The sequence below is a fragment of the Erythrolamprus reginae genome, chromosome 3 (genome assembly GCF_031021105.1).
Source record: "Erythrolamprus reginae isolate rEryReg1 chromosome 3, rEryReg1.hap1, whole genome shotgun sequence".
Classification (NCBI taxonomy): Eukaryota; Metazoa; Chordata; class Lepidosauria; order Squamata; family Dipsadidae; genus Erythrolamprus; species Erythrolamprus reginae.
In genome coordinates this window covers 98716555-98735232 of record NC_091952.1, presented here as the reverse complement: position 1 = coordinate 98735232, position 18678 = coordinate 98716555, and the positions used below count along the sequence as shown (strand labels likewise).

The window sequence follows — 18678 nt, the reverse complement described above, 5'->3', positions numbered from 1 at the left end:
TCCTGTTGCTCACATATCTTCATAAACGAGTAGTGTTGGGCGAACCGAACCTGCAAAGTTTGGATTTGTACCGAACTTTGCGCGGTTCAGTATACCGAACCCGAACCCAAATTTTTGCAAAAGTTCGGTAAAAGTTCAGGTTCGGGTGCCGAACCCGAACTTTTTAAAAAAATTCGGGTGCCGTACCCGAACCCGAACTTCATTGGGTTCGCCCAACACTATACATAAGCATCTGATCTTCAATTTGGCTCACTTTTCTCCATTGCTCACTCTCAGCATGTATCCTATTCTTTTGTCCAGACTGATGTCATTTGATTCCATAATCCCAGGGAATGTGAATAATCATGAAGTATGGAAGGCTAATGTGCAATGAAAGCAAATAAGAGCATGCTGACATAGTAATTCAGTATATAGGTCTCAGTCTATAGATCTCAACAAACAACCTATAAAGGGACTCCAATGTAACCTAGAAAAAAAGACTACTTTCTCCCCCAAGAAAGAATATGTCCTTGTCTAATGTGTTATGGTTTATTTATACAGCATCAAGCAATGTTGTTATTCTTATTCTACAGGGGGGGAAAACAAGTAACACAGAGTTGTTCATAAGGTACAGATCTTCAAAGGCATACAGCAATATAAATACAAAAATAATTAGATGAGTCTTTACTGAATATGGATGTTCATCTGAGCACTGAATATAGATAGAGGTTCAGAGGTTCTCCTCCTTCAATTGCAGAGAAAATGTATGCATTGCTCCATGATTATGTCCAATAATATTACCAGAATTCATAGAGCCATCACTTGTATCCATTTAAATAGACTTAACACAAGTTGATAACCTCCAGATGTGTTGGAGTAGAAATTATAGACTTGTAGTCTAACACTTCCAGGGAGTTAGAAAGGGCTAATTTAGAACTTTCCATCAACATGATTTTTTTTCTTGGAGGGTGTAATGTTTGGAGGGTGGTGAGGGTTTTTTTGGTTTTTGGGTGACTGTTTTAATTCTTTTCTGCATTTTTCTTTCCTTTCCATGTTTTTTAGCTTCTACACCGCAACTCCTTTTTTTTTTCAATTCATAAGGAGCCGAAAGAGGCTACTTCTGCAGTTCATTTAATAGCTCACTTGGTTGCCATGGGAACTACAATGTTCAAAGTTTATTTCCCTCTCTGACCTGATATTACACTGCATATTTTAATAAAAGCACACACAGACATATGCACACACTGGTGCACCACAAGAGTTTTCATCATAGTTCTTCTCCAGAAGTTTTATCTCTTAAGGGAAAAGAAACCAAGTTCAAATCAAGTAAATAAACTGCATTTTTGGTCTCATGAGCTCCCATTTAATGCTGTTTTCAGAATGCTTTTGTATAATATTGGCCACTGTCTTTGTCATCAAATAGTCTTTCCCTTTAGCATTATTTTTATAAATAGAATATAGGGAATTATGCTGTATACATCCAACAAATACTGTCAGGCTAAAGTCATTGTGAACTTGGAGACTTTGGCCTGCAACACTTTATAATTTAGAACAGTGTTTCCCAACCTTGGCAACTTGAAGATATTTGGACTTCAACTCCCAGAATTCCCCAGCCAGCGAATGGTGGCTGGGGAATTCTGGGAGTTGAAGTCCAAATATCTTCAAGTTGCCAAGGTTGGGAAACACTGCTTTAGAATGCATTCTTGCTAGGGGAATCTGGGAGGGGCTGTTATATGAGGGATGTGGAGATGTAGCCATAACAAATTCCTTCTATATTCTCAAGGTCATCCTTTGTTCAGTACCTGCCTGGAAGCTGACACATTGGGGAAAGACGACTGGTCAACCTGATGAACTTGGGTATGTGGGAGCAAGGGAACGAACTTTAAACTGGGTGGAGAAACCCTCGTAGCTTTAGATTCAGGTTTCTCATAGATGTGCCAACATGGCTCTGTTGATAAATTGGAACTTTGAGGAATGCTGTGCCTCAGACTCTGCTTTAGTTTCGGATGCTATTTGGAACCCTGACATGATCTTCTTTAACATTTTATTTATTTAAAACATATCTGCCTATCATACCGATCTATGGGCAGTGCCCAATCAGGAATTGAAAGAAAAATGTAATAAATATAAAAAAAGCATTAAAACATGAAAAACAAAAACATGGCACCAACAAACAAAATACAGTAGTACCTCTAGATACGAGCTGCTCCACATGCGAGTATTCCAAGATACGAGCCACGAGGGGAGAGAAATTTCTTTTCGAGACCCGAATTCAAATTTGGGATACGAGCCGAGCGTCCACTAGGTGGCGCAAGAATCCTTGCTTCTGGTTATCTCGGAGGGGAAAAACAAAGTCTAAAGCCATTTGTTCCAGATACGAGTTGTTCGACATATAAGCTCCCTTCTGGAACGAATTAAACTCGTATCTAGAGGTACTACTGTATAAAAAAGCATTAAAAGTGTAAACATGAAAAACAAAAACATGGCACCAAGTCAAGCTTCCAACATGGAGTCATCTCAGCTTACCCTTTGGTGGGCAGGCATGGGAAACTACCTAGGTCTTCAACGCTCCTAAACTAGGAGATTAGTTGCAATTTATGCACCAAATGAATGCCATATTTTATTGTAAGATACATACTAAAATAATTGAATATATTAATATGAAAATATCTGTCTGATGGGAGATTTTAATGCAATTGTAGCGGGGTAATTAGACTTCAAGACAACAAAAAAGAATAAGAGACAAAGGAACATATTACCAAAAACACACTCCCTATTAAATGGCAATATTTGGGGGGGAGGGATTACGAGTGTGCCTAGTCTATCTAACCTGGTAGGATGGATAGATGTTCTTAGGGAAAGGCAATCTCACAGATGATCTTAGCCCTGTGCCATTGAAGGCTTTCAAGGTTACACACACACCAGCACCTTTTACCCATTTATTATTATGTTGTTAGCCGCCCCGAGTTTTCGGAGAGGGGCGGCATATAAATTCAATAAAACTAAACTAAACTAAACTAAACTAAACTATTAACTGTCACTCCTTAATCTTTTTCAGCCTTATTGTATTCTTTAAAATTGGCAAAGAATTCTGCCTATGTAAAAAAAAAGATTACTATCAACAGTCTGGAAGACTTGTTCATGAAAGCGTAGAATGTTCTCTAGAGAAACTGTTGTGTGAAAACAAATCTTGAACAAAGTTGAACTCCACACAGCAAATGTTGAGAAACTGATCCATTAATTATAATATTACCCTTTTCAAGGGCTTAGCAGAGAATTGAGTAAGATTATAAAAGAGCTCAAAACATGTAGATAGTTGGATTTGATTTTATCATATAATATGAGCAGATTACAAAGAAATTGAATTTACCTTCTCACTCAATAGGCTCAACAGCATGAATCTTTCTGGATTTAAAGCAGAAGGATAGAAGAGGGTGGTTATGCACTCAGATATATAGTCTCTCAAATCTTTTATTTAGAAACAACAAATATCTATTTGATTGGAATGACCTACACATAAGATTTTCACACCATCCCTAAATATGGTCCAAGTATTGTAGGGTATATGTGAGGTAGAAAAAAGGAGGACAAATAACACAACTACTCTCCAAAAAACCCTGAACTCTGTTTCTGAGTGGTCTAACACATGGCAACTCCAAATCTCAACTAGCAAATGCTCTGTCCTACACATTGGGAAGAAGAATCTGAACTTCAAATACGAACTGAATAATCAAATTATCACAGATAATCCCCACTCGGTTAAAGACCTCGGTATACTAATAACAAAAGATTTAAGTGCCAAAGCCCACTGCAACAACATAGCCAAGAAGGCTTCAAGAGTTGTAAACCTAATCCTACATGGCTTCTGCTCTGGCAATCTCACACTGCTTACCAGAGCTTACAAAACTTTTGCCAGACTCATCCTCGAATACAGCTCATCTGTTTGGAACCCATATCACATCTCAGACATTAACACCCTTGAAAATGTCCAAAGATACTTCACCAGAAGAGCCCTTCACTCCTCCACTCGAAACAGAATACCCTACGAGACTAGACTTTCAATCCTGGGCCTAGAAAGCCTAGAACTAAGACGCCTTAAACATGATCTAAGTATTGCCCACAAGATCATATGCTGCAACGCCTTGCCTGTTGGCGACTACTTCAGCTTCAACCATAACAACACAAGAGCGCACAACAGATTTAAACTTAATATTCACCACTCCAAACTTGACTGTAAAAAATATGACTTCAGTAACCGAGTTGTCGAAGCGTGGAACTCATTACTGGACTCCATAGTGTCATTTATTATTTTATTTATTACTTAGATTTGTATGCCGCCCCTCTCCGAAGACTCGGGGCGGCTCACAACATGTAAAAAACAAATCATAAGCAATCCGACAGATTTAAAATATTTAAATATTTAAAAAACCCCATATGCTAACAGTCACACACACAGACATACCATGCATAAACCCCCAACACTTTACCCTTAGATTATCTACGGTTGACCTATCCAGATTCCTAAGAGGTCAGTAAGGGGCGAATACAAGTGCACTAGAGTGCCTTCCGTCCCCTGGCCTATTGCTCTCCTATATCTCCTATACCTTTCTTCTATTCCTATATCTCTTCTTATATTCTTTCATTGATATGTTCTATTACTATATCTTCTTTTCTATTCTTTCATAGATATATTTTACTATGAGTATCTCTTCTATAACCTTCATCATGTATTTTACTACACACACACACACACACACACACACACAAACTCTCATTGTATATTGGACAAAATAAATAAATAAAATAAATAAATAAGAGTACATTGGCCACACCCTGCAATGAGACTTTTTAATTAACAACAAAATAAAGCATTGATTAATCAAATAAACACTGAATCTTAAAAGTATGAGGACATGCACAATTAAATCAGAAGCATTATATAATCCACAAAATGTAACAACTGATGCAGACATTTTTTTTCCTGAGTTAAAAGTGAAGCAAATTCAACTTTTATATCTAAAAACACAGGTTTTTCTAGGAGCAAATAATAATGCTGCATCTTTTTGCTGGGAGTGACTGAATAATCTACTTAGACAAATACAGAGGCAGAAGAGAGTTATAGAGGATGATCTAAAATGTGTAGGTGGAAATAGAATCTAGATCAGTGATGGCAAACCTTTTTTGGCTCAGTTGCCAAAAGAGCAGGCACACGTGTTCACACCCACAATGCAATGCCCTCACCTCAGTGCATGCACATAATCTCTGTGCTGCCCCCCACCCCTGCCCGTCATATGCACAACCTCCCATGCTATCCCTCCACCATGCACACAAGCCTCAATGAAGCCTTCGAAGTTCTGGTAGGCCTGTGTGGCCATTTTCCCTACAAACTTCCGGTTGGTCTGTTGGGCTATTCTTTGCTATCCTTGGGGTTTAGGAGGTTTTCATGAAGCCTGGGGAGAGCAAAAACAGCCAAAAAGAAGGCTGAAAATCAGCTGGCCAGTGCACGCATGCCTTTAGATATGGCTCTGTGTGCCACCGGTGGCATGTGTGCCAGAGGTTCACCATCATTAATCTAGACATATAGTAGGCAACCTGTTCTGTGGATAGCTACTTGGATTCCCAGATATTTTTTTAACTATTCCATTTATTGTTTCTGAATAATACTGGTAGTTGTATTAAGACCCATGCATTTGCACCTGCTGATTATTTATTTGTTTGTTTGTTTGTTTGTTTGATTGATTGATTTTTATGCTGCCCTTCTCCTTAGACTCAGGGCGGCTTACAACATGTTAGCAATAGCACTTTTTAACAGAGCCAGCATATTGCCCCCACAATCTGGGTCCTCATTTTACCCACCTCGGAAGGATGGAAGGCTGAGTCAACCTTGAAATATACTGTATTTGAGGAATTAATGTTTTAAAGATTGGGTTAGCTATGAGGCCCATGAGCTTAAATGAATGTTTAGAATTTATTTAAAAATTGAAATGCGAATTTAATTAGACAGGCATAACTGAACAAGCAAGTGGTAAATACTTATCTCTATACAATCTCTCCTTATCTTAATATCTAAGAAGCTGAAAAGAATCCATATGAAATATGAATCCAAGGAGCAGATCACTCTATGATTTGACCTGATAAGGATCGTAATTGAGGTGAATTCAATCAAATTTATCTATGAAGAACTATAGGAGGTATCAGGAGTAATCAGATCTCCTGATGTATATGTTTCATTCTTGATTTTACCAGTACTATTCCATCAGAGCTGTGTTTATGAACTGACTATATTGCCAAGTAACCAATTACTGAATAAAGGCATAGTGTTTGAAGAGTTGAGATTTACAGTTACGCTTGTATAAAGTCTGACAGAGCTGGGGTCTCACCAAGAATGTCAGAGGTTATTATCACTGTTTTCCCACAAACCCCAGCATGTGCTATCTAAGATGTGTATCTTAGGTTAGTTTCTTGAGATATTTTTGCTCTATCCTTATGCATTTATTATTTGAAGCTGTGCTTATATTAAACATGTTCTGATTTGGACTTGGTTTAGCTTTGATTGTTTCCCCTTCGTTCTCACCTCCAAATCCTCAAATAAGCAAAAAATAATAAATGTTAATTTGCTGAGGACACTCTTTGGCTAAACGATGATATAAAGGGTGTTGAAGGAATTAATTAATAAATGCTAAGTATCATCAACATTGGTCTTATGTAAAAGTCAAAGTCTTAAAAAACCTATATCCCAATACTACGCATGATGTCTCAGACTATCTTAATATTTTAAAAATGTGCATTATTTAACTTTTCCCTGCATTTCTAGTGATTTTTATGCAGGACATCATCAGAAATTGGCTAAGTCGGACATTTTCTATTACAGGGCCTTTAATGCAATAGGGCAGGGATGGCAAATCTAAGGCACAAATGCCACATGTGGCATGTGGAACCATATCAGTGGGCATGCAAGCTCAGGTGCAGGATATGTACGCACCGGCCAGCTGATTTTCAGGCCTTCTGGGCCCATTGGGAGTCAGGAGACAGACTGTTTCCAACCTTGGGGAATGGGATGAGGAAGGCCGTTTTTGCCCTTCCCAGATTCCTAGAAAGGCTCTGAAGCATGAAGAACAAAAAAAATGGGCCTTCCTGTCCAACTGGAAGTTGGCAAACAGGCCATTTGCTGCCTCCAGGGAGAGTGGAGAAGACCATTTTTGTCCTCCCCAGGTTCCTAGAAAGGCCCTGAAGCCTGGAGAGAGTGATAAATGGGGATGCCATTGCATGTCGGGTGCAGGGGGAAGGATCAAAGGTGCATGCATGGGAGGGGCCGCATGGAATTATGAGTGTGGGCACATGCACATTTGACCCGCCCAGCCCACACTCCTCCCCCATCATGGCATGTGATGGCAAAAAGGATAACCATCACTGCAATAGGGTTTTATTCTTGCAGTATTACATCTAGATCAGTGTTTCCCAACCTTGGCAACTGGAAGATATTTGGACTTCAACTCCCAGAATTCCCCAGCCATTCGCTGGCTGGGGAATTCTGGGACTTGAAGTCCAAATATCTTCCAGTTGCCAAGATTGGGAAACACTGATCTAGAGAGCATTTGCTTCTTCCCCTTTATTCCACCACTCTCATGAAATGTTCCCTATGCTTAAAGAGTCATCACTACTAGTGTAAGATTAGCAGCCATGGTTGGTAGCTATTGAAAAAAAAATCCTCTGCCATAAATATTTCTCTTGCTTTCTTTTCATTGTATAAACCCATGAGAAACAGGATTTTAAAAGAAGAGGAAAAACAGCAAGGAATGATAGAGGTAAATAAAAGATCCAATTATGCATATAAGTTATGTATATAAGTCTGAAGTATGTGAATTAATGTTTTCAATGTATCTATATTTAATAAAAACTTTTTTTTTTTAAAAAAAGATCCAATTATGCAGCAGAATTTTTAGAAATCACCTTTTACTGTTTAAAAAGAAGAAATTGAAGGGAAAAAAAATCAACACATCTATTGAAGAGTTACAAGAAAGAGTGTAATATAAGCTCTATTGGAAAAATAATTTAATATACCGCAAGGTGATTTAGGAGGGGTGGTGGTACTAAAACAAAGCATCTTCCACTTCCACAATTGCAAACTGTGGCACTGATGCTGTACTGATTCCCAGAGAAACATAACCTAAAACTATGAATACTTTTATGTGACCTAAGTAGTCATAGCAACATTCCAGGCACCTCTTGTGTTAGGAAGCTTCATTTATTTATATTAACATTCAAAATTGTTCAATTAGTCACCCATTTCCCCAGAGTTAGTTGGGTTAGTCAGTTGAATTGCCTAAATCCGTGGTGGTGAACCTATGGCACATGTTCCACAGGTGGCATGCAGAGCCATATCAGAAGGCACGCAAGACTTTGCCCTATGTCAGCTCCAGCCTGCTACCGCACAAATCCCAGCGGCCGATAAGGTCCCACAGAGTTGGCCTTCTCCGGGTCCCGTCGACTAAACAATGTCGTCTGGCGGGCCCCAGGGGAAGAGCCTTCTCTGTGGCGGCCCCGGCCCTCTGGAATCAACTCCCCCCGGAGATTAGAACTGCTCCCACCCTCCTTGTCTTCCCTAAACTACTTAAGACCCACCTATACTGCCAGGCATGGGGGATTTGAGACACCTTTCCCCCAGGCTTATTATAATTTATGTTTGGTATGTATGTGCTGTTTGGTTTTTAATTATGATAGGGTTTTTAGTTTTTTTTAAATATTAGATTTGTGCCTGTATAATATTGTTTTTTTATCGTTGTTGTGAGCCGCCCTGAGTCTTCGGAGAGGGGTGGCATACAAATCTAATAAATAATAATAATAATAATAATAATAATAATAATAATAATAATAATAATAATGCATGTGCGCAGTGGCCAGCTGATTTTCAGCCTTGGGAAAGGCCGTTTCACCCTCCAGATGCTTCCCTGAAGCCCCAGAGGCAAAACCCCACCCACCCAATGGACAATGAAGTTTGGAAAAACACACTTCTCTTTGCCATTTTGGTGCTGTTTCTTGCACTCTGGAGGGTTCAGAGAAGCTTCCTGGTGCCCTGGAGTGCAAAAACAGCACAATGGGCAAACCGGAAGTGCATTTTCCAAACTTCCGGTTTGCCCATTGTCAGCATTAGTTTTTTGCACTCTGGAGTTTCAGGAAGCTTTCCTGAATCCTCTGGAGTGCAAAAAAAAGCAAAATGGCAATCCAAACATGCACTTTCTTGAACTTCTGATTTGGGCATTTTTTTCACACACCAGGCTTCAGTAAGGCCTATGTGCATGCACAGGGGGCAGTGCTGCATGGGTTGTGGACACGTGCATGCATGTTAACACACCCGCACACTCAGTAAGGGGCAGCTAAAATTTTTACTGCCACACTATGAATGTGGCTTATTTTGTGGGTTTGGATTGATGGTCATGTGACTGGGTAGGAATGGATTGCCAGCCATGTGACCAGGTGGGAGTGGTTTGGACGATCATCATAACCTAAACAAGTGCGAAGTTATGCACATCGGAGCAAAGTACCCCAATTATACCTACCAACTGATGGGGACCAAACTTTCTGAGACAACCCAAGAAAGAGTTCTTGGGGTTTTGGTGGACAGTTCAATGAAGATGTCAAGCCACTGCGCAGCAGCAGTAAAAAAAGCAAATTCCATGCTTGGCATGATTAAGAAGGGAATCAAAAATAAGTCAGTAAGTGTTTTATTGCCTCTGTACAAATCGATGGTGAGACCACACTTGGAGTACTATGTACAGTTCTGGTCACCGCACCTCAAGAAGGATATTATGGAACTGGAAAAGGTGCAAAAAAGGGCAACGGCATTTAAGGGGTGATTTGATTGAAGTGTATAAAATCAGAAAAGGTGGATAGAGAAAAAATCTTTTCTCTATCACACAATACTAGGACAAGGCGGCACTCCCTAAAGCTCATAGGTAAGAAAGTGAGGACAAATAAAGGGAAATAGTTCTTCACCCTTGCCTTCTCTTTCTGCTCAGGATCCCCAAGGACAATTGGTGGGTTCTGTGTGACACAGAATGCTGGACTGGATGGGCTTTGGCCTGATTCAGCATGGCTCTTCTTATGTTCTTAAGGGAACTGTTATTGATGCACAATGCCTATTCATCTCAGCTGTGGGCAGAGTGAGGGCTTTGCGAGGGGAAAAAGACCACAGCCCAGATTGCTTTGGTGTGGCATGGCTCTCCTGACCTTGGGAGGTGGCCGCGTGAGGCTGGAAGGGGGCCGGGCAGGAGAGAGGGAAGCTCATCTGAGGCCAGGAAGGAGGAAAGAAGAAAAAAGCGAGTTCTTCACCCAGAGGGTCATTGGTTAATGGAATTCACTTCCAGAAGAGGTTGTGACTGCTGTCAACCTGGATAGCTTCAAGGCAGGATTAGACAGATTCATGGATGCCAAGTGTGTCAGTGGTTATTGAAACAGATGTCCAAGTGCTGCCTCTATGTTGGTTGAGGCTGGCAGGATTTCCTTGGGTACCATTTGTTGGGGGTCAAGGAGGGTTTTGCCTAAATTGGAAATATATGTTTCTTAAATTCACCCAGTAGGGTAATATGAAACAGGAGACAAACTTTATAATCACCATGGCTGATATATAGTAATGTCTGAACATTGTGAACTTCAAAGTTTGATTTCAGAGCTCATTCAGTCTAAAATCCTGAGTAAAAAGGAAATTTACAACAAATAACACTAGAAAATTTATCACAGTTAATGGGTGGTTGAAAATGCTAGAGGCAAACAAAAAGAAAAAAAAGAAGATTATGTAATGGACGAGAAAGGTCTGATAACTTTCTCAAAACATTATAAGCAATGTTCTTACTCTTAGAGAACAGAATAAGAAAAGTGGCTACTTGATAATCAAGAAAAATATAGTGTTAGCACGGGTTCTGAAGAGCAACAGACCCAGAATGCCACACTTTTACTGCAGACATAATTTTGGTTGTAAACACATTCCCTATTTTCAAAAAACTGTTAATGGTTAATAGAAGTTCTTATTATTTTTCAAAATTCTCCTGCCTGTCTTTTGCTCATGATTTTAACTGCAGTGCCTGAGCTATTTTTGCTAAGACTGCACAAAGTCAGTGTTCAATGTTTTTTTCCCCCTGCAGTCCCAAGTCTGATTGCTCCTCCGCCTTTTTCAGTATAACTCAGACTCCTATATTCATTGCATGGCTGGAAAACAGTCTGTAATATATAATTCAGAATGATCAGCAAAAGACTGTTTATAATCTTCATAATTACAGAGTGGGTAACATGCGGTGGCAAAACTTAACATGTACCGTCCACAGTACAATAGAAAAAGCATAAGGCTAAGAAGAGGCAGTAGAGAAATACACGAAGCTCTTAAGTTTGGTAGTGATGGAGAATTAAATACAGGTTTTGATTATTGCTGCTGTGGCTACTATTGCTATCATCAGTATCATCAACAACACCTTAACCTAATGTATACTTCCTCCTTGATTCTCTTGAGTGGCTACCCATTATTATAGCCGCCCCGAGTCTTCCGAGAGGGGTGGCATAAATCTAATAAATTATTATTATTATTATTATTATTATTATTATTATTATTATTATTATTATTATTATTATTATGTCAGTACAACACAGCAAACGAGATCACTATGCTGGATTTCGTATTTCATCACCAGTCGGGCGCTTCCCAAGCACCTAGGACTGCGTGATGTAGCGTCGAATTATCTTTGCCGATCCCAGTTAAGCGGCCTTTTGCAATTGACAGATGGAGATTTTGTCAATTCCAATGGTTTTCAAATGTCCGCTGAGATCCTTTGGCACTGACAAGTACCACTGGGACCACTTTCACGGGCTTATGCCAGAGTCGTTGCAGCTCGATTTTTAGATCTTCGTATTTCACTAATTTCTCTAGCTGCTTCTCCTCAATTCTGCTGTCTCCTGGGATTGCGATTATTAATATTATTATTATTATTGTTGTTGTTGTTGTTATTTCTTTATTTCATGAACAACCACTTCATAGTGGTTCTTCATAGCCCCAAAGCAAATGCAGCTCTGGAAGAGTCATTTTCCCAGACTTCAACTTATGCTCAGAGGCCTGGGTTCAACTTTCAGAGCAGCCCTAATGACCCTTTAAAAAGTTTGCTCCAATCAGTGAGTTCTTTGCTCGTTTCAGAAAGCATCTTGGACATAATACATGTATACAGGTACTGGGTGGGAAAGATAAAGTAATCTACACATGGACACAATAATTTACTGTAGTTCAGAGCATTGCAGATAGAATTTGAGATGAATTTTTGGTATAAAACCAAACCTCTTCCAACCCAATATAAAAATATTTTTCAACATAATACAATATAGTAGCACCAAACAATATTTCATTGTAGTAGATTTAAAAGATTTGCAAGATGAAGCTGACATTTTTTGGCACCTTACCATGCTTAACAGTAATAGGGAAGAAAGAAGATTTGCGCTGATTCCTTGGTATCATGTTTTTTGAATTATTACTTGCTATTTATCTTATAGTTTACATAAAGTTTTGAAATTTATATCTACATTTATATCTACAAGATTTTCTGCCAAATCTTGTTGAGGTTTAGAATTTGTTTAATTAAAAAAAAACAAGGCTAGGAAATATGCCCCCTTTTTGTTTAGTTTTCATTGAATTATCTTGCTGATGAGTAGCAAGATGAATGGGCAAAATCCCGAACCCTTTCTTTCCAAGATTCCATTTGGATTGAAATAAAAATAAAAAATGTAGTGGGGAGAAGTTAAAGAATTAACTTTCAAATTACAGAATTTGAAAATAATGTCATATATTTTGTAGACTCAAATATTGTCAAAATATGGATCTATAATTTAATACTGCCAAATGTCTAGGGAGGTTCTCAGTCATCCAGGTCATGGTTGTCCCAAAAGTGCTTTTTCAAGAGGCAACAGGACTTCCTTATTTTTTCTTTGAAGACATTTCACCTCTCATCCAAGATGCTTCTTAAGTTCTGACTGGAGAATGATCTTCACCATCCAGTCAAAGCTGAAGAAGCTTCTTGGATAAGAAGCAAAACGTCTTCAAAGAAAAAACAAGAAGGTCCAGTTGCTGCTTGGGAGTCTTCGGAGAGGGGCGGCATACAAATCTAAGTAATAAATACAAATCTAAGTAATAAATAATAAGTAATAAATAATAAATACTGTCAAATCTTTTTCCATGGCTTCCTGGTATGTTGGAAAGGAATAAGAAAAGAGGATGGGGAGATTTTCTTGATCTTGTCCTCTCATTTTATACTTCCAAATGCTCAAAGCTTTTGGTAGCATTTTACATTCCTACAAAACCACAAGACCTGTTGCCATAGTGATCAGAAACTCTGTCTTTTCAAGTCTGGACTGATGATTTGCATTCAACTCCCATTTCCACAGAGAAAAACAAAAAACACACACGCACACACACAAAATTGTAATCTAATTCACTTAAATCTTGCTCAGTCAATTTTCTACTAGCACAACTACGATCTAAACTCTCCCCTCTGTAACTGCTCTGATTTATTTCACAGTCCTGTCAAACCTTAATTGTTCTACAATTGGAGGATAAGCCCTACAGAATATACTAAAAGTTTGAAAGAATGGTACAAATTCAAATAAAACACTGGATTTAGAGGCAACTATCTTATTTCCTGAACATTAGATTTTTTTGTCCACACAAGGACTGTGGGAAAGTATATGCTGCACGAATCCCAGTGACCAGTTAGGTCCCACAGAGTGGGTCTTCTCCGGGTCCCGTCAACTAAACAATGTCGCTTGGCGGGACCCAGGGGAAGAGCCTTCTCTGTGGCGGCCCCGTCCCTCTGGAACCAACTCCCCCCAGAGATTAGAATTGCCCCCACCCTCCTTGCCTTTTGTAAGCTGCTTAAAACCCACCTCTGCCGCCAGGCATGGGGGAATTGAGATACTCTTTCCCCTAGGCCTCTACAATTTTATGCATGGTATATGTGTAGGTATGTTTGGTTTTTATAATAATGGGATTTTAACTGTTTTTAGTATTGGATTATTATTATACTTTTTTATACTGTTTTATTACTGTTGTTAGCCGCCCCGAGTCTGCGGAGAGGGGAGGCATATAAATCCAATAAATAAGTAAGTAAGTAAGTAAGTAAGTAAGTAAGTAAGTAAGTAAGTAAGTAAGTAAGTAAGTAAGTAAGTAGACCTGAATTTTAGCCTGATTTGGAAGAGTTCAAAAAGAGTTGTTTCATTCTCAGAAATATGTCTATATATTTTGGGATGGGAAAACTAGAATAAAACTGGTCTTTCAAGATAGGGTTTTTTCCTGCATACATACGCCATCATTCAGAAACTGTATTTAGACATTTTTCCATAGTCATCTGATGTAACACTGTTGGAAACAGACAAAATATGATCCAAACCCACTGAGAAGCTGTTTGGCAAACTCTACTCAACTGAACATAAGCTGCTTCATGAGTCTATAAAGCATGAGATACTATTTGGATTTGTTATGTCTGATATTAATATGCCAAGCCAGACTCGATACCTATCCAAAAACATAAAATACTTCCAACAATTATTCTCCACATAGGCCTTTTGTGGATAGGCACATGTTATCCAGGTGGGGTTTTTTCTTCTTCTAATTTTCACTTCTACAAATACAAATTCTATGGGAGTATGTGAACTTTGTCAACCTTTTACACAACTTGAAATGATGAATGAAGCCACTTCCAGCAAACGTGGTTGGTAAATCCACAGTAACTGAATTTAAACATGCCTGGGATAAACATTTATATATATATATATTAATGGGTTTTTAATTGTTTCTAACATCAGACTACTATTGTACACTGCTTTATTGTTGCTGTTAGCCGCCCCGAGTCTCCGGAGAGTGGCGGCATACAAATCCAATAAATAAATAAATAAATAAATAAATAAATATATCCATCCTAAGATAAAATGCAGGAAATAGTATAAGGGCAGATTAGATGGACCATGAGGTCTTTTTTGCCGTCAATCTTCTATGTTTTTATGTTTCTATGTCAGTTATGGAAAATGGGTAAAAATTTCACAATTTTGAATGCAAATAAAAGCAGAGCTGTCAATTATTTAATTCATTTTGTTTTGAGAAAGGAATAACTTGCCTAATATCACATCTCTAAATTAGTTCCTAAAAAACAACAATAGCTTAAAGAAGTGTTGAAGTCTCTGTGGATGAAAAATGAACCCTGGAAAATCTCACCAAGGATGTCCATTGTTGGAATTTATTTAAGGCCTGCAAGGAATCTTAATGGAACAGAATTTTATTGTTTCCTGCCTTCTGTGCTCTTGAAACTGTGGAATATGAATTACTATACTCTGGGGGCTAGCATTTTATACCTAGGCACTTCAGGTAAGCTCCTATCAACGTAAGAAATATTTCCCCATCTTAAAAAGATGAATAGTTCTGATGCAACATAAATTAGTGTGGGTTTTACCTCCTCCTTCAATTCCCACTGCCAAATTATGATGCAATTCATGAAAGGATACACCACGATAAAGTTGACATTCTTTAAAGTGTTATAAGATTTCTTCAGGGTTTTTTGTTTGTTTGTTGCAATAAATCAACATGGCTACTGTTTTAGACATTATCAACTGACTGTTTTGCTAAAGTTTCATCTTTATATTTTGCTAATTATCCAGGTTTAAGAATTTATGAAAATCATCAGTATTGAATGAGAGAGATCTCTAACACACAGTATACTGTATGTTAAGTACATCTAGTGCAATTAAAATTGTGACTGCTGTTGTGGTTAGCTCTGGCCCAGCTCCTGCCCCAAGGAATGTGCAGGTGGATGTGGGGGTAACATCCACATGCCGCAGGCCTGTTTTGCTCCCGATGGAATCTGCCGACAAAGCCTCCTCTGACCAAGGAAGCATGAGTGACAGGGAAGAGGGAAGTTTGGCAGACAGCCCAGGAGGAGATCAATCATCTGTATCATCCTTGGATTCTGAACAAGAATTAATGATACATCCACACATGCGTAGAGTGATGCATAGGAGACAACAACTGAAGGATTATTACAAGAGAAAATGAGGCCACCTGTGGTTGGGTGGGGCTGCTGTAATTAGTGCTACAGATAAAAGTGCAACTTGGTGTTTTAGCCTCATGGCAGTTTATCTGATTCATTGTTTCGTCAAGATCGTGGTTTTTGTGTTGTTCAAGATTGTGTGTGGACTCTCTGGACTTTAGAATTGGACTCAATTTCCCAGTTATTGGGTGAGCAATTGGATTACATTTAACCTGTGCCTTGTATGTACCAGAAAATCCCTTTGACATTTAAAAAGGGAGCTGTTTCTGTTTTTCTGTTTATAAAAACTTTTGGGTTTTCCTTTTATCATGTGGTGTGTGTCTTCCTGGACTAATTACCCTGTAATTACGGGCGGTTGAAACACACCGGCAGAACAGACTGCCTTGTGAGTAGAAGGGTGAGAAATCATCATCGAGAAATCATCAAAGAACTGGCTTACCCAGAAAGCACTCCCAGGACAAGATTGAGAACAAAAAACGATCCAATTATGATGAGGGGAATGAAGTATAACCAATTCCAGGTGGCTCCTAAGGCATCGTTGGTCTGAAAGAAAAACAAAAATAAAAATAATCTAAAATGTATCTACATGCAATCTTTGTTACACACAATGGAGTCTTTTTTATTATTAAATGTCTGTGCACATACATGCAGTCCTATTTTATTGATAAATTTATTCCAGTGCCGGCTGCTTGCTTTCCCTTTTGCACTGGGGATATTATTATTATTATTATTATTATTATTATTATTATTATATTAGATTTGTATGCCGCCCCTCTCCGAAGACTCGGGGCGGCTCACAACAATAATAGAAACAATATAACAGTGAAACAAATCTAATATTAAAAATAAAACATATATAAAACCCCAGCAATTAAAACCATACAACACATACATACCAAACATAAAATATAAAAGCCTGGGGGGGGGGGGATGTCTCAGTTCCCCCATGCCTGGCGATAAAGGTGGGTCTTGAGTAATTTGCGAAAGACAAGGAGGGTGGGGGCCGTTCTGATCTCTGGGGGGAGTTGATTCCAGAGGGCCGGGGCCTCCACAAAGAAGGCTCTTCCCCTGGGGCCTGCCAAACGACATTGTTTGGTCAACGGGACCCGGAGAAGGCCAACTCTGTGGAACCTTATCGGCCGCTGGGATTCGTGCGGTAACCGAGAAGTAACCATCTTGTATCAGAAAAACGATCCATGCATCTATGTCCTTTAATCTGGCTCCCAGACTGATTTGCACTCAACAGCTTTGTCCCTGTGGAAAGTTTGGCAATTCTAAGGAGAACACTTATGTCGATCATCCAAGACGGTTGACCCTATTTACAGCATAGGTTGACTGAAGAGGACAGAGGTTTGCAATAGTGGAAGCTTGTGACATTCTGACTGCAACTGCCATGTTCACTTTTTCTTTTCCAGACAGCGTTTGTTGCAAGCTCACCTAGAGCATAATGTTCTCATCACTTAATGGCATGCTGCTATTAATGTCCACAAAATGGCATTATTTCATCCCAACAAAAATTCAGAGCAGCAAAACAGAGAGGAAGAAATAAGGCAGCTGCTCAGGAAAGTACAAGTCATGAAGCAAAAGAGTGGCTTCTGGCAAGGTTGTAATATGATTATTTATTGCCTTTTAATAAGGGCCTGCCCTCTCTCTTCTCTCCAGATCTCTCTTTTGTCCTTTTGGCAAGGATTCTGCCCATGATGTTGGTCAGCACAATGATGCAGCAGGACGTGACTGTCTGAGAAAGGCAGCATCCATCTTCATCTTATTACTGTTCTTGGCAATACTGTATTTAAACCCTCATCTCTCTCTCTCCCTTCCTCTCTCTCTTTCTCTCTCTCTCCCTCCCTCTCTTCCTCCCTCTCTCTCTTCCTCTCTCTCTCTCTTCCTCTCTCCCTCTCTTCCTCTCTCTCTCTCTTCCTCTCTCTTTCTCTCCCTCCCTCTCTCTCTCTCTCCCTCCCTCTCTCTCTCTTCTTCTCTCTCTCTCTTCCTCTCTCTCTTTCTCTTCCTCTCTCTCTCTCTTCCTCTCTCTCTCTTCCTCTCACTCTCTCTTCCTCTCTCTCTCTCTCTCTGACTCATCTGTACATCATATCCAAACAAGCCAGTGTAAGAGCTTCATTTGAGCTTCTCTAAAAGGCATAATCTCCAAGCACTAGTGAGGAAAATATTATTTTTAACGTAGCTAGAACGCTTGACTTAGGAGTATCCCGAAAGATTCTGAAGCTGCCACCTAGCCATCTTCTAAAAAACCATATTGATGTATTTGGTATATCAGGCTGAGGTTTGTTTTTATTGTGATTCACTATCCCATTCTAAAATATAAAAAAAATACATTAAGTTAAAAATGCTGGAGTTGATTTTACATACAGTACAGATACAGGAAGAGAATAGAATGGCATGCAAATTTGGTGGGAGGACAGATGACAGAAATGTGAAGTGCTGAAATACTTTTTTTGTAACCAACATAACCCCCTCCCAAAACCTTAATCCCTCTAGCTAAAGTGTTTTCAAGATTAGATGTATAAATCATTACTTCTACCAAGATTACCTGGATGACTCAATAAGACCTACAAAGAAGTTTCATGTGGACGGATGAGGCCACCTTGGGGGCACTGATATGTGAGCTGGAAAGAAC

At 39.1% G+C, this 18678-nt stretch overlaps 1 protein-coding gene across 1 annotated transcript in view; it reads right to left on the bottom strand.

Annotated features, from left to right (window-relative positions):
- The window catches only part of CACNA1E (calcium voltage-gated channel subunit alpha1 E), a 377710-nt gene that overhangs the window by 188892 nt on the left and 170140 nt on the right, over window positions 1-18678 (bottom strand). Inside the window, exon 7 of the mRNA XM_070746282.1 lies at window positions 16483-16586. Within this exon, the coding sequence (XP_070602383.1) occupies window positions 16483-16586 (104 nt within the window). The remainder of the gene's footprint in view (window positions 1-16482; window positions 16587-18678) is intronic.